Here is a 17,987-nt window from a genome sequence, read left to right as displayed (position 1 = left end):
GCGATGGAGAGGTTTTTCTGTCATGGATCAATATGGGAGGCGAAAGCTGGGTGCATCACTTTGTGCCGATAACAAAAGCAGTCCATGGAGTGGCATCATCCTCATACATCACAAAACAATAAATTCAAGGTAACGTCCTCTGCCGGAAAAGCCATGGTGACAGTATTCTGGGATTGTGATGGCGTCATTCTCATGGATGTGATGTCAAGAGGGTAAACCATCAATTCGGAGGTATATGTGAAGACTATGAATAAACTCAAGAACCATTTCCAACGTGTTTGGTCGGACAAGAACCCAGCAGAAATCTTGCTCCAACGTGATAACGCATGCCCATACACAACTCTGAGAACCCGGGAACACATCACCTGATTGTGTCGGGCATCACTGCCTCATCCACTCTACAGTCCGGACCTGGCACCCTCGGACTTTCTTCACTTTGGGTGCTTAAGGATTCTCTATGTGGAACACATTTTGAAGATGACGAGAGTGTCGGTCATGCAGTGAAAACATGGCTACACCTACATGACATGAGCTTTTACCAGCAAGGGATGCTTCATCCCACAGGTCAACTACAACCATCTGCAGGTGAAGCGCACATGAGAATGTTGTGAAGGTTGACACCTATTAGTGTAGTGGTCAAAAACTCGTCTGCCATCTCTACAGTAGCCAACAACATATCCAGGGTGTCTATAGTGAAACATACCAGCATGTTGCCCTGTCCTCCAAATGTTTGTTCTTCTACATGGCATAGGAGTTGGTTGTATTTGTGTTGGTTAAGAGCTGGGTTGTTGTTTGATGGCTGTAGCGTAAGCCTGAGTTGGCGAAGTCTATTCTTCCTGGCATGTTCAGCTGGTGGCAGAGACAGGTTCCAATACATATCTGGGTGTTGTGTGCTGTCCTTAGGTTAGTTAGGTTTAAGTAGTTCTAAGTTCTAGAGGACTGATGACCATCGATGTTAAGTCCCATAGTGCTCAGAGCCATTTGAATACATCTCTTTGAGATTTTATATTACCTCCTGATGCATGGGGTTGACATTCTTGTGTACTCAACTCGACATTTCTGCCTGCAATACACTGCTCTACCTCCTCTTTTATTATCTGGCATATGTGAGAGGCAAGCTCATTGTGGCCTTCTGCAACAGCCATAGGCACCACATTCAGCAGCTGGACGTACCTTTTTCATCTGATTCTTTTCCTGTTGCATTTCCTCAATTTTGCTGACACCAATTGATCAATTCATCTGTCATTGTGACATCCTCCAGCATGACGACTTGGAACATTTCTTCTGTGACTCCTTCCATCATATGTGATGTTTTGTCAGCTACTGTCATATTCAGATTCACGATGACAATATGGGACTGTGTCATTTCTCCATGATGTTGGGCCATGTTCTTCAATAGTTGTTCTGCTAAGTGGACTTGCCACTGGGTCTTACCAAACATTTTCTGTAGTTAGGCCTGGAATTTGCCTGGTCTACTGAGCTTCTCTTCAATATTGCAAATGAGTGCTGGGCTCGGGTACTGACTAATATCTCCGGAAAAGACAGATGGATGCCTGATTTGTAGCTCACTTTTTGCTGCTTTGGAATTCATCCATCCTCTCAATACACAGATCTTAGGAATGATGTACTGTTTGAATTCTGGTTCCCGTCCATGTAGACAATGGCTTTTATTTTGCCTAACAGGAGCCATGGTGATAGAGGTGTTTTGAAGAACCTGACATCTCCACCAAACAATGTCACATCAGAACGAGACTCAAGTCCAAAGACAGGGTCATCAATGATGTACAACACTTGGCATTGAAAGCACATTAGTACTGAAACCCATGTAAAACCAGAACAGAACTGACATCTTGAATGGATAATGCAACTATTTATACAAACATCAAATATTCCAGAATACACAAACATAAGTATATACTCGATGCACCACAAAGGAGTTATGCAAAGTCGTCACAAACTGATATTCAATGGAAAATGCAAAATTGTAATCATTTAATGGCCGATGGATGAATGTGTAATGCTGCAGCACAATTTCATTGTACTGGTGGCAAAAATAGTAAACAGGTGACATATCGATACCACGATGTAAAGTCTTTGCAAATTTCATTCTGTGCACTCAAATGGACGGTAGCTATGCCTCACCGACAGGCACATGAACAATATACACAGATGTCAGTATTTGAGACAGGAAGTGTATTTGGGCTTAAAGAAATTCGTTGGAGTAATTGGCAAATCACTCAACATTTGAATATGAGCAATGCCATTATTCGACAATGTTGGCAGGAATGGGTGAATCATGGTCAAACACAGCATCGATAAGAAAGTGGTCGACCTAGAGAGACGACAGAACGTGAGTTTCAAGCAATCACCGGAGAGGCACTCAGAGCCCAGGGTTCATCATTATCAGCTACTTGACGTGCAACTGGTGGTTCAGTGGCCACAAGGACTACTCATAGGTGACTCACAGAAAGGTGGCTGAGCCCACGGCACTCTTTGTGCTGACTACCATTGATCTCTGTACACCAACAAGCCCGTATGCAGCGGTGTTGGTGATATTCAGCCAGGAAGCTCATTGACTGGACAGGGTGTATATGTGGACAAGAAAAAAAAAAAAAAATCCTGGATTTTTCCTGGATTTCCCGGTTAAAATTACACTTTCTCCTGGGTGAAAATACACTTTTTCCGTGTTAAGTGACAGTATACTTTTCCTCGGAACTGTAAAACTTATCCATCCTTTGAAAGGTTATGGTTTTATACACCAGTGTAGAACTTCCTGGACCTTTAGAAAACCAAACTCAGTAAAAGAAAAACATGTTTTGGAAAGATCTTTGATGTGCAGCATCATGTACGCTGCATATTTTCATATTAAGAAAATGTAAATTTAAATTCCACCAAATACCGCATGTTACTTTCCGAAGCATTGAAATCAAGATTACAATGCGCTTTTGTAGCCAGTCATAGCTCGTCACGTGATCTCGCCAGCCGACGACAGCAGATCATCTAGCGTAGGATACGTGATGATGTCAGCCAATAGCAATATCACTGTTAAGTAGTGCGTACACACAAATAGGAAAAGTTAATGGTTTAAATTAACATACACAGCGTTACTACAAGAAAAGAAAAGCTTTCACATACAATATTGGTCTCGAAGTTTAATAAGCTGCAAGAGAAGTTACGCTTTCACATATAATGTTGATTTTTTTTGCGCGTGTTACACTTAAAGGTACATCACACAAATGTGTCAGTAAAATTTTTTAACAAAGACATAAATGTCTGATTTTCTGAGCTCAAAATTTTCCTAAATGTACATCCTCAAAGACTCGATTTTTAAATGAGAGTAAAACGCTCCATGATTTAAGAAATTCATCGTATATTCTCGCACATAATTCATCTTGCATAAAAGGAAATTTACTTTGAAAGTAATGTTTTTCAAACAACCATTCACAATATTTTCTCGTGACCTGTTAGAAACAGGTTTGTTTCAGTAGTTGCCAGAGAGCGCCAGAAACAGGCGTCACTGCTTGCGCAGCTTTGATGCAGGAAGCCCGTATGTTCGTAGGTGTAAAACATTAAAAGATCTTACACAATGTCATAAAAGAAACAAGACATCAGAGGATACTCCAAGAACACTGGAATTTCGTGAACCATACTACAATGCGTAATACGGCTTAAAGTGCACATCGTATGTCCAGATTCAGATGTAAATTTTCTTGAGTATCAGTACTGTATTATCTCATGTTCAGTTCTTTATTATAGCATAATGCCATACGTGCTAGAAGATGAAAACATGCAGTTTTGAAATGCAGCAAACAGTTGAAACTAGCCCACAGTAGGGAATTAAACACTTCGTTTCAAATAAATTGGCTACCCCAGCAGAAAAGATTAATAAAAGCCAAATTTCTTTAGCAAACAGAAAAAAGTAACTTCATTGTTCTGCAAGGCATTTAATGCTTGACTGTCAGAAAGGTGGAGATAAAACCTGAAACTAATAACATATTTCAGTCTTCCGTAATTATACGAACGTACTTTAATTCATTTGATAGCTCACGGCCATAGATATCCATTTTGTTTTCATTTAATTTAAGAGCAATAAATGAAGAGGAAACAGCAAAATCACTAAACGTAAACACAGGTCACGTGGAGACTGCCCACTACAACTCAGACTTCTCTGTGGATCAGCACCGGATCTACGATATTTCCGAACTGGGGCAATATTAGATAGTGGAGCCCAACCACACGTCTGTAGCCAGAAGCGGGAGAAGGTACTTCTCATACGCGACTCAACTGCACATGCACAAGAGACCGCCTGTAACTGCTCAAATGAATCTAAAGTAAACATTTATGACGTCATGCTCATCGGAGACAATTTGTTGTTAGGAAGCGTTGCATAGTCTTCCCAAAGCCTTCGACACACTTTGCTCTTGGCAAATGCTTGTATGAGCACTGTGTTTTATTGTTGTATATGGCGTATTCCTTTTGCGACTTAAGTTTTATTTTCGTTTTTTTTTCTCTTGTTCATGTTTTGTTGCTGCATTATTATTCTGCAGAAGCGGGATACAGTAATATCCTTTGTTAGAGTATTGGTTCTTACCCGTCAAAATCACAAAAATTTAACTGAAAACTAAAACAATGAAAAATTCCTGGAATTCCGAAACATTCCCGGGTTTATCCCGGTTTTCTCCCGGATGAAAAAATTCCCGGGTTTTTCTCGGATCTCCTGGTTGTCCTGGGTCGTATACACCCTGCTGGAGTACAATTGTCTGCAGTAAAAATCCCCCATTGAATTGAACCCTGATGACCAACAAAGGTGCATCTGGAGATTCCTCAGATTGCGGCGGGATACGAATCTGGTAGTCACCCACCCATGGCATGACAACCAACGATGATGATTTGGTGTGCCATTTTATTTCATAGAAAGCCCCTTTGGTGTCGTCTATATGGCACCCTTGCAGCACAGCAGTACATTGACAATATTCTATGCTCTGTTTTGATGCCCTTCATGACAAGCCAACCTGGGCATACATTTCATCAGGATAATGCACACTGGCACACGCCAGGAGTTTCTACAGTTTGTCTTCATGCTTGCCAAACTCTGCCTTGACCAGCAAGGTCTTCAGATCTCTTCCGATTGGGAACGTTTGGAGCATTATGTGCAGGGCCCTTCCAACCAAATTCCATCCAATTGGCATGATATCCCTTAGAGGTGGACCAATGCGTTATTGACTTGCTCAATTTGTGAAGTTCTTTCTCTTGAATACATCATCTAATTTTTCTGAAACTGTGATCATTTGTTTGTCTGTACATATACCTCACATATACTGATTCTTTCGCAGTGCGTCGTGTAAATCCCCCCCCCCCCCCCCCCAACAGTGTTCTTTACTGTACAATATTCTTCTTACTGGTCAGGAGGCTCCCATTTGTTACTACAGCACTAATAATGCACCTGTTATCTTTCCTTGAGAACCATCCCGATGGTATCTCACACATCAGTTGATTTAATGGAATGGTTAGTGGAACCCACAAATGGTTTCCACAATCTCTTGCTGCTTTCCTCAATCATACAACAGTTACACACCAGAAATGCTGACCAGATGGCCTGCCTTGCAACTTCCACAGGGCTATTAACCTGTTACTGAACACAGAATGATACTTGACATTCCACTAAGGCAAAGGTAGTCTCTGCAATTATTCAGAATACTTTGGCATTTAATACAATATTCTCAGTGAGAAAACACTGTCTTCCACTGTATTACAGGGACTTTTTTTCAGTCTACAGCATAGAAAGCTAAATATGTCTTTCAGTGTTACAGCTTTTAGTTGCACTTGTCTTTATTTCTCCACCCCCTATCTTTATCTTACGATGGACAAACAAACATAATGATGAGACTATTATTATAAGGACATACTATATAAAAAAAGCAATCAAACATACCATTATGAGTAATTTATGTATTTCTTCCTCTAAAATGCTTTGTTAAGACAGACTGAATTCTTTTGTCTGGCACAGGATTCAAAAATATTTTTCAGGTCTTTACAGAATTAGTTTCATAGATGAAATATGACTATTTTAAAACACAGCGTTATAAGACATGAATAAAAGAAGACACATATAATATGTTGACTTAACTGTGTCAAATCATGGACTATTTTTCCTTACACAAACGTTTCTGAATCTAGTCAGTAGCATATAATGCAATTTCAGACTGCATCACCAAACATGAGCTTCACCAAAAGATACTAACGAACGCAAAAAAGTGCATGAGTGCATGTCCCCCCCCCCCCTCCCCCCTTCACACACACACACACACACACACACACACACACACACACACTCACTCACTCATCAGTATATGTGCAGACTCTTCCATCAGTAATCTGTTAAATAAGAGTAACTTAACTATTCAATAAACAATATAATTTACAGTAATCAAACAAATCTTACTAATATGTTTCTGTTGAGGTGTTGATGGTGCAGATTGTGGAGGGGGAGCAGGAACACTAAAGCTTTTCAGTGGATGACCCTGAAGCCTTTTCCCCATTGTACCTGAGCCACCAGGCTCCTGGGTGCTGGCTGCTGATTGCTGCAATCCCGCACTGTAATATCATACAACAGCTCTTTATTAATATGTACTGTACTGACAGGGAAACACTGGATTCAAAAGATGACAGTAATGTAACCAACCTGTATGGACCCTGCTGGTGTGAAGTTGATGGTTCATAGTTGCTCTGCAAAGAATACGGATTTTCCGGAGACTGTGTTGCTGCAAAACCAGGTACATAAAACAATCATCAATTTTTCAAAAATACATTGTGAACAGCAGTTTATACTAACAAATATTGAGAAAACTTTACAAAAAAAACCTATCCAAGAAAATTTGCATGAGCAAAGGAATTAATTGCAACAAAGAAATAAGACAGGATTTGCTTCTTAAAGAAAGAAAAGAAACTGAATCCTTAAACTAACAACCCTCAGAAACGTCCCTGCACAAAATCAGAAACCCAATACTTTTGCCACTTTAAAGTATATTACGACCTATACCTGAAGCACTTATATAACTTATATGCTACTTTTAGAGATGGCTTTCTTTACACAGAAGAAAGAAATGGTTTCAGTAGTGAGTGATAGTGGTTTTCAGGCCTGCAGAAATTACTACATATCTTTGGCACCAGAGGACTTGGTCCCACTGTCTGTTCTGTTATTTTACAGAATATACATGTCTGCTTCAGTTAGTATGAGAAATGTCTAGCATTCAAAGTTAATGACTTTAATATACACTGGTTTCCTTAAATTCAGACGCAATGACAAAACACCAATAACTTAGAAAAACAAAGTAACTCAAAGGTTGAGTATTTTGTCATCATGTTAGTGCTGCACAAAACCACATCAAACAACATTTTGAGTTAATATTATTTTGCGGTGTTTTAAGGAATCTTGAGTGTGACAAAATTTCAGCTTATTTCTGTGTCCATTTATTAAAAATTCCAATATTTGTATGGTATTTGATGCTATTTAAATGAAAGGCTACATACATGCTATTTCAGTTCAATGACATGCAACAATGTGGGTTTTCTTTAGTTCTGGCAATTACATCACTATAGTATTGCTACTGTTCTCTTCAAGAATGCCATGACCAGAAAGACAGCACATATATGTGCAGTGTCTTCTGATGAGAAGGATAAGGAATCACACAAAAATGGTGAGTGGTTTTAATGTTTACAAAGCACAGCGATTGGAAGCTTGCATTGATGTTATGCCCCTTATAAAATTTATGCCTGCTGCATATCAGATGTTCAATAGAAATCTTGAAACAGTAACTGAAAACACACTTAAATGTATTATAAAGGCCATCCATTGCATCACACACAATTAAAAATTAATGTCTAAAAGACATATGAGTCTTCCTATTTTGGCTATTTATACTCGGAATGTGCCTTGTCCTACTGAGGAACTCGATCATTATTTTTGAATAGGCTGATGATGGCCATGTGTGTGTGTGTGTGTGTGTGTGTGTGTGTGTGTGTGTGTGTAAGAGAGAGAGAGAGATAGATAGAGAGAGAGAGAGAGATATATTTAGAAGTTAACTTACCTCTAATTTCTGTTAATGAATTTCTCTCTGTCATAGAATGAGCTGTCAAAGATAAACAACTTTAAACTGCATTTGAAAACATTACTACTGCCTGTCATCACACATTTCTGTTTCTATGAGTAGACTGTCAAAGAGGTTTTATGACTGTGCAGGAGGAGGAGGAGATTAGTGTTTAACGTCCCGTCGACAACGAGGTCATTAGAGACGGAGCGCAAGCTCGGGTGAGGGAAGGATGGGGAAGGAAATCGGCCGTGCCCTTTCAAAGGAACCATCCCGGCATTTGCCTGAAGCGATTTAGGGAAATCACGGAAAACCTAAATCAGGATGGCCGGATGGGATTGAACCGTCGGCCTCCCGAATGCGAGTCCAGTGTGCTAACCACTGCGCCACCTCGCTCGGTATATGACTGTGCATCCCAGTCATAAATCTCTTAGACAGTCTACTCATATAAATAAAAATGTGTGACTGCAGTAGTAATGTTCTTCACTTCTTCCTGTATCCAAATAAACTGTACAGTGAAGGTAATTTTTCAAATGCTGTCAAAATATCTAGAAGAATGGTTCTTCAGAAAAGAAGAAGTCACTATGAAGCAGAATGTGCAATTTGTGTTGTTTTTCCACAACACGTGGGAGAAAGATCAGATATTGAGGATCCTTTAGCTGGTGTAAAGCATAAATCAAATATGTACTCTGCATGCACTTTAAAAGTGGACAGCTAAACAGGACAAGTTAGTAATAGCAATGGAATTACTGATGTGCTACCATACCTTTAAACATCATATGTCTTTGAAATGAATGGACTGTACTTCTACACCAAGTTCCAAACTTTTAAATGATTTTGAAGCAGCAAAAAATGTGATGTTGGGCAGAATAAAATCAACAGCAATTTTGAAAACAGTGTTAGCATGTGACACTGTCAGACAAATATGAGATGATCTTTCCAAGGACTGTTATTTTGGTATAGTTAAAGACGGTAGTAATCACAAGAGGAAATATTTCCATTAATTATTTCAATTCTTAAGTTTACATGAAGTGTCCTGGTTTGTCCCAGTTCCTGCTTCTCAAATTATGTCAATTTTTAGTCAGTTTAAGAGAAATGTTCCAGTTTGTCAGACAGAAATTATGGCAACCCTACTATCAACATCCCCTAACAAAATGAAAATAGTCCCTCAAATGAAAAAGTTCATATTGGGTTGTTAACATCTCCTACAGGGAACCCAAAAGGTATTGCTGTACAATATGTAATGTTCTTCATCAAATCTGTAGACATAAGTTAGTCACGATAATATCCCAGACAGATTAAAATATGCCATTGTTAAGCCTCTATAAGAATGGTTCCACATGGGTCAGTAATTATGGGTCAGTCTCTCTCCAAAAATTGCTGTAGAAACTTTCTGAGAAGGTAATGTACTGAAGGCAGCTTGCATGAGTAATAAAAGGACACTTAGTCACAATTTTGATATCAAAAGAGCTGATTTGCTGATACAGCTACATAAGCATTTTACTAAACACATTTTTTTTAATGACAATATGTCACCAAATTGAATATTTGTGACTTAGCCAAAGCTTTAGATTACATCAGTCTTAAATATTCGATTAGATAAGTTAATATTTGTATGAAGATAGAATGCTGCTCACCACATTAGAGTTATTCAGGAACATAATGGCATATAGAAAGACAGAAAAACACTTTAGGTTTCATATAAAGCCCTTCATCAGAGCACACACGCACACACACACACACACACACACACACACACACACACACACACACACACACACACACACACACAGACTGTGAGTCAGACTGCCAACAACTTGACTGCACTATTTCTAGCAAGATTCACGATTCAATATAAATTTAGATGATCTGCACAAGGAAAAAGCAATGTCCTTTACATCCATACGAGGCGCAACCCAAAATATCTGAGAATTCCACTGTAAAAATGAGAAAACTACACCTATGTCCTAATTTTCTCCATCACATTCAAAGTAATCACCTCAGGCATGTATGCAATGATTCCAGCATTGTTCCCATTTTTGGAAGTGCTTCTGAAAGTCTGCAGGGTGAAGGATATTTAGGAGTCGTTATAATTCCCTTTGGATGTCTTCAATCGAAGTAAAATGTCACCCTTTCAACATGGTTTTCATCTTCGGGAATAGGAAGAAGTCACACAGGACTAGGTTGGGTGAGTAGGGAGAGTAGGGCACCATTGCCATATTGTTTTTGTCCAGGAATTTCTTCACAATGTGTGGGGTGTGAATGGGTACAATGTCATGGGGCGCCAACCAGTCCTCCTTTTTCCACAACTCTGGCCGTTTCCGCTAAATATTTTCTTTTAGTCACTTAAAAACTTCGCAGTACAACTGCCCATTGACTATCTGACCAGATGGAACAAAACTCTTTATGCACTATTCCCCAAATTTAAAAAAAAAAAAAAAAAAAAAAAAAAAAAAAAAAAAATATATATATATATATATATATATATATATATATATATATATATATATATATATATATATATATATATATATATATACACACACACAATCAGCATTGACTTCATGTTGCAACAAACTTGTCGAGCTTTTTTCAGCCTTGGAAAAGATGGTGTTTTCCAATGTGATGATTGCTGCTTCATTTCAAGGTCATAAACATAGACCCATGACTCATCACCTGTTATGACTCTGGATAAAAATTTTGGACATACTCAAACTCTCTGTCAGCTCAGTGCACATCTGAAGCCTGAGGTTTTGTTGGTTGATGCTGAGAATGTGAGGAACAAACTCTGCTGCAATTTGTCTCATGTTTAGTTCGTCGGCTAGACTTCTATGACATGTACCATACAACAGCCTAAGACTGTTACAAACATTGTGAATTGTCTGTCTTCGGTCTTCGCGGATCATATCATGCACTTTCATGATCATTTCTGGTGTTGTGCTTGTTGACAGTTGACCCAGAATGTTTGTTATATCCTCCACAGATTCTCAGCCTGCGTTGAAGTGCTTGAACCACTCAAATGTTCTTGACTGACTCACTGCACTCTCACCAAATGCCTCTGTCAGCATGCAGTGGCTTTCAGCTGCAGTTTTCTTCAACTTGAAACAGAATTTGATGCGTATGTTATCCATTTCACAACTCACAGAAGTGCTGAAACGCATTCTGGCATACACTGCTACAATCCCCAACTGCATGCACCAAAGTTGACGCAATTTTGTACCATTGTAGCTAAGACACATACCTCGAGACATCTAGATGTCATACTGATACTGGTTTAAAGAGTACAATGAATTTCTCAGATATTTTGGGTAGTACCTCGTATATTATGAATTATATGTTGATACCATAGATCAGGCTGCTCCAGCTAAAGTGCCCACCTGCAAGCAGCCAAGTGCCAGCAGGCAGCAGTAGGCAACGTGAGCAGTCAGGCAGCTGGGCCACAGTCTGTGCAATCGTACTGTCCTGGCTGAGCTCTCACAGACAGGGGTGGCCAAGTAAGTCACGCATGCACAGAAAGTGTACAATTGGCTCCCAAGAGTAATTACGGGTAAAGTTTAAACAGATAGTAAATAGTAGTCCAGGGAATTATGTGCCTAGTAAGTGGATTAAGGATAGAAAAGAATGACCATGCTTTAACAACAAAATTTGGAAAATGCTGACGAAGCAACAGAAAGCTATTGCGCTCTTCAGTTCAAAAGAGAACGCACAAATGATGACAGGCAAAGGTTAGTACACATTCGTACATCTGTGAAAGATGTATGCGTGAAGCATCCAACAACTACAACTGTCACACTTTAGCAAAAGATGTTGCTGAGTACCTGAGAAAATTCTGGTCCTATGTAAAATCGCTAAGCAGGTCTAAGGCTGCAATCCAGTTACTTGTTGACCAGTCTGACATGGCAGTTGAAGGTAGCAAAGCAAAAGCCAATGTTTTACATTTCGCATTTAAGAAATCATTCATGCAGAAGAATCACACATACATACCGTCATTTGATCATTGAACAAACTCCTGTATGGATGACACAGTATTTCTGGTGTAGAGAAACAACTGAAAGAGTTGAAAATAAATGACACCAGGTCTAGATGGAATTTCAATTTAGTTTCACAAGGAGTACCCTAACAGCATTGGCTCCTTACTTAGCTTGCATTTATCGCAAATCTCTCATCCAGCGCAAAGTCCTAAATGACTGCAAGAAAATTAAGGTGACTCTTGTATATAAGAAGGGTAAAGGAACAGACCCACAGAATTATAGACCTTTGGTGCAGAATCCTTGAACATATTCTCAGTTCGAATACAATAAACTTTTTTGAGAAGCTTCTGTCCATGAATCAGCATGGTTTTAGAAAGCACTGCTTGTGTGAAGCTCAGCTTGCTCTTTTCTCACAATATATGGTGAACTATGGATGAAGGGTAACAGGCAGATATCATATTTATAGAGTTCCGGAAAACATTTGACAGAGTGCCCCACTGTAGGCAGTTAATGAAGATACAAACATGATGAATAAGTTCCCAGATATGAGAGTGGCTCAAAGACTTCTTAAGTAATAGAGCCCGGTATATTGTCCACAATGGTGAGTAATCATCAGAGAGAAGCGTATGGTCAAATGTGCCTGTGGAAGTGTGATAGGATCATCACTATTTTCTACATACATAAATGATCTGGTGGACATGGTGGGCAACTCTTTGCAAGTTGAGTAAAAATAAATGTCATGTGGCTAGGGCCTCTTGTCAGGTAGACGGTTCGCCAGGTGCAAGTCTTTCGATTCGATACCACTTCCGTGTTGATGGGGATGAAATGATGATGATCAGGACAACACAACACCCAGTCCCTGAGCGGAGAAAATCTCCGACCCAGCTGGGAATCGAATCCGGGCCCTTAGAATTGACATTCTGTTGCACTGACCACTCAGCTACCGGTGGCGAACTGCAAGTTGAGTGACTGCAGGAGGATACAAGATGACTTAGACAAAATTTATTGTTGGTGTGATGAAAGGCAGCTAGCTCTAAACATAGAAAAATGTAAGTTAATGGGGATGAGCAGGAAAAACAAACAAATTTGTAATATTCAGATACAGCATTAGTAATGTCTTGCTTGACACAGTCACGTCGTTTAAATATCTAGGTGTAACGTTGCAAAGCACGATGAAATGGAACCAGCATTTGAGGATTACAATAGGAAAGGTGAATGGTCAACTTCGGTTTATTGGGAGAATTTTGGAAAATCTTGGTTCATCTTAAAGGAGACAGCATATAGGAAACTAGTGTGAACTCTTCTTGAGTACTGCTCTAGTATTTGGGATCCGTACCAGGTCAGATAAGGGAAGACATTGAAGCAACTCAAGAGGCAGGCTGTTAGAATTGTTACCAATAGGTGAACAATATGCAAATGTTAGAGATGCTTCAGGAACTCAAATGGGAATCCTTGGACAGAAGGCGATGTCCATACTGAGAAGCACTATTGAAAAAAATTTAGTATGTGAAGCTGACTGCAGAGGCACCAACATACATTTTGCATAACGATCACAAAGATAAGGTACGACAAATTAGGGCTCATACAAAGGCATATAACCAGCTGATTTTCCATTACTCTATTTGTGAGTGGAACATGAAAGGAAAGGACTAGTACTGGTACAGGGTACCCTCCGCCACACACTGTACAGTGGCTTGTGGAGTACGTATGTAGATGAAGATGGAAGGTAGCCTACACAACCTGTGTGGGCAAGCTGACGAGTGCTTGCGGGTGCCTGTGCCCATAAGGCAGCACTGGAATAGCCTGTCACAGATTATGTAACTTTGTTTCTAATTTGTTTTATTTGTGTCATTAGAGTATGTAAAACAATGGATTGTAGACACTGACTAAAGCTTTACAAGACAACTGAAACAAATTTTGATGTACTGGCGGTAACATGTGGAGTGCCACAAGTACAAAACACATTTTACAGTACTTTCTGCACTCAGTTTATCTCTAGTGTCACGAGATATACCCATGTTTCAATATCATTATTAAATGATGTGACAGAAGAACACATTTTACTCATGATATCAGATGAAGTAAATACGCCAATCTCAAGTGCCTTTGTTGGCATGGCACATAGTATAAACTTGTTCTCCAGAAGAGGAACTGATAATGAATTATAGTGAGAACACATGACACTCAGTAATGACAAGTTTGTAATGTAACAACACTACACCCAAACATATACAGATCACATTGTCTTTTCCTGTTAACGATATTTTATGTAAACATTTTTATTAGGTTGTGTACAGCACATTAGGAGTGCTATTTTTTGCATTAATTATGCCTGCATTGTTTCTCAACTGTAAAAGAAATATTGTTAAAGTTGCATGATGAAACTTAACTGGTTATGAAATTGTATCTTAACTTGTATTGTACCTTACTGTAACCTCTGTACAAGCTGATTTTTCTGAGGGAAAAATACCATTACTTTTGAATGTGGAAAGTACTAATGCATCACATCTTGAAGCAAGCAGGCAAAGTATAACTATTACGTAATTACAAGTACTAAGTTGCCTTACATGGAAGAATATTGAGACAGGCAAGTCATTCTGAAGTTTGCTCCATGATAGTGATGATGAAAAGCCAGATCTAATATAGTGGAACAACTACACCCTGGAGACCAGTTGTGTTGAGTTTGTGTATGGTTTGCTTTAGATGATTCCAAGACGCTACATTTGCTGACTGAATGTTCTATATAATATTTCAATTGTAATCAGATACGATCATATATCACTGGATCATGCTTTTAGTTTATTTCCCATTTGTAAAAAGGACAAGCAGTTACTATTGCGAAAGTGTATCTGTAATTACAGCAGTATAGATTTTCTACATAATCCTCTCTTTTTCATGTTTAATGATTTTGAGTGTTCTGTTTAAGAAGTAACTTCATTTTTGTCGTGGTCTTTTCTTTTTCTTCTTCTTCTTCTTCTTCTTCTTCTTCTGCAGTTCAAGTATTTGTCTTTTGCCTGTTATGGCACTTGTCTTTTCCTTTGCCTTCTTAGGCTTCTTTGGTTAGCCATATTGTAAGTTCTGATTCTGTAAGGTAATCTGCCGCAGTTCATTCTGTCAAGATGTTCACTCCATTTTCTTCTGGCATCTTCAGTTTTGTTTCTTACATTAAATATGTTTAATTCCTTCCTAAGGTCGTGTGTGTTTTTGAGGTTTACGGGCGCTAAACAGCGTGGTCATCAGTGCCCAAACGCATAAAAACAGGAACACATGCAGTGAAGGGACTAAGACGAACAGCGAACAAGGAGAACGGCTAAAAGACACAGACCTGACGCAGGTCCAAATCCTCACATACAGAGGCAAAACAAGAGGAGAAGGAACACACTAAAAAGGAAGGGAAACAAGGAAAAGAGAACGATACCGAAGGGAAACAAGGAGGTAATCGTGACTGGCTGACCTCTTACCTAAAACCTAGGTGAGACAGTCACCCAGCAGCACATTAAAACCCTCTCTCTAAAATCCGAGGCAACAAATTGGACAGGACACAAAACCGTAAGACCTTAACTACAGTCGTTGCGTCATCTTGTAAAATAGAGGGCAAATCCGGTGGCAAAGAAACCACCGCCCTCTGGTCAGAGAATAAAAGACAGTCAAGTAAAATGTGGCGGACAGTAATCTGGACGCCACAAGCACTGCAGATTGGGGGGTCCTCCCGCCGTAGTAAAAAACCATGCGTTAAGGGACTGTGCCTGATGCGGAGGCGAGTGAGGAGAACCTCATCCCGCCTGCATGACTGGTAGGACGTACGCCATGGCCGCGTGGTGGCCTTGACCAGACGCAGCTTATTTTCACCGACTGCCAGCCACTCCTCTTCCCACTGACGCAGAACGCGAAAACGCAGGAGGGAGGTAACAACATGGAGGGGGACGGCACATGCAACAACGTGAGGGAGGGAACATGCATCTTTGGCAGCCACATCCGCCAGTTCGTTTCCCCTAATACCCACCTGCCCCGGCACCCAGCAGAAGGAAACCACCTTCCCCTGCCGTTGCAGGTCGAGTAGGGCATCATGGATGTTCTGGACGACCGTATCCGCTGGGTACAAGTGTTGCATGGTCTGAAGGGCACTCAGGGAGTCAGAACAGATGAGGAATTTATGACTGGGAACACATCTCATCTGCTCCAATGCCCGCAAGATCGCAAACAATTCGGCATCAAAGATGGTAAACGCCGCAGGAAGCCGTAACTTGACGACTCGATCAGGGAAAACAACAGCACAACCAACAGAGTCCCCCTGTTTAGAGCCATCCGTAAATACTGGTACATGGTTGGGATGCTGGTTCAAAATATCACAAAATAAGGAGGTAAAAACAAACGCAGGAGTGCAGCTCCTCTGGTACTCTGACAAGTCTAAAAGGACGCTGGGCCTCTGGAGCAACCAGGGAGGCAGGCGAGCAAAACCTTGTCGTTGGGGGGGCCACACGCTCCACACCAAGGGACTCAAGCAAATGCTTGGCACGAATCCCAAATGGTCTCGTTGCCCTGGGACGACTGGAAAAGAGACGTTCCATAGGCGGTCGGGCAACGGTAGGGTACGCAGGGGAGGTAGGACAGGCAAGGAATTGACACACCCGTCGCACCATGAGGAGTTTCCGCCAGATGGCGAGTGGCGGTTCCCCTGCCTCAGCACACAGGCTGGGGATGGGACTGGTACGGAAGGCACCAGTGGCCAGCCTGATACCCTCATGGTGTACTGCGTCAAGAATCTTCAGATACGAAGGCCTTGCTGACCCATACACGGTGCAACCATAGTCAAGACGCCATCGGACGAAAGCCCTATAAAACTGCAGCAGACGCGCCCGATCTGCTCCCCAGGACCGATGGCTCAGACACTTCAAAATATTCAGTGCCTTCAGGGCCCGCACCTTGAGGTCTTTAAGGTGAGGCAACCACGACAACTTGGAATCAAAAGTGAGGCCCAGGAACCGCACAGTGACACTAAAAGGAAGAATGGTGTCCCACAGACGCAATTCAGGGGAGGTAAAAAGACGTCGAGAACGATTAAAATGAACACACACACATTTGTCTGCAGAAAAGGTAAAATCCGTCTTCGCAGTCCATGCCTCTAACCGCTGTATCGTAAGCTGCAACTGCCGACTAGCAGTGACAAGACTGGGGGAAGAACAGAAAACAGCAAAATCGTCCACAAACAAGGAGCATTGGGCAGGACTCCAGATAGTGGACGTGATACTGTTAAAATCGTCCACAAACAAGGAGCATTGGGCAGGACTCCAGATAGTGGACGTGATACTGTTAAAATCGTCCACAAACAAGGAGCATTGGGCAGGACTCCAGATAGTGGACGTGATACTGTTAATGGCGACGGCAAAGAGGGTGACACTTAAAACGCTTCCCTGAGGAACACCATTCTCCTGCACATACAAATCAGATAGCACATCACCAACCCTATATCGAAAGAGGAGGTGGGAAAGAAAGGACCGAATGAAGATGGGGAGACGGCCACGAAAGCCCCACTCATGGAGTTGATTGAGGATATGGCGGTGCCAAGTAGTGTCATATGCCTTATGAATGTCAAAGAATACACCTAGAAAATGCTGGTTACGCAGGAAGGCCTGCTGGATGGCCGCCTCAAGCAGGGTCAAGTTGTCTATAGTTGAACGACATCTCCGAAAGCCACACTGAGAGGGGCTAAGGAGCTGCCTGGTCTCGAGCAGCCAAACCAGGCGACGGTTGACCATGCGTTCCAATGTCTTCCCGACACAGCTTGTCAAAGCAATACTCCAATAACTACTGGGATGCGTTCGGTCCTTCCCCGGTTTGAGGAGGGGAATCAAAATCGCCTCCCGCCACGAGTCAGGGTACGTGCCGGATAACCATATCATATTAAAACAATTCAGAAGAACTTCGTTGG

General features: G+C 41.0%; 1 protein-coding gene across 1 annotated transcript in view; it reads right to left on the bottom strand.

Moving 5' to 3' along the window:
• LOC126470211 (neogenin) overlaps positions 1–17,987 on the bottom strand; it is a 242,885-nt gene that overhangs the window by 29,168 nt on the left and 195,730 nt on the right. Inside the window, exons 22-23 of the mRNA XM_050097890.1 lie at positions 6,683–6,761; positions 6,443–6,594 (exon numbers count right to left, since the gene is read on the bottom strand). Coding sequence (XP_049953847.1) covers positions 6,443–6,594; positions 6,683–6,761 — 231 coding nt within the window. The remainder of the gene's footprint in view (positions 1–6,442; positions 6,595–6,682; positions 6,762–17,987) is intronic.

The sequence above is a fragment of the Schistocerca serialis genome, chromosome 3 (assembly GCF_023864345.2).
Source record: "Schistocerca serialis cubense isolate TAMUIC-IGC-003099 chromosome 3, iqSchSeri2.2, whole genome shotgun sequence".
NCBI classification, from domain to species: domain Eukaryota; kingdom Metazoa; phylum Arthropoda; class Insecta; order Orthoptera; family Acrididae; genus Schistocerca; species Schistocerca serialis.
Note: the sequence above shows the minus strand (reverse complement) of the source record. Positions and strands in the feature narration are given on the sequence as shown.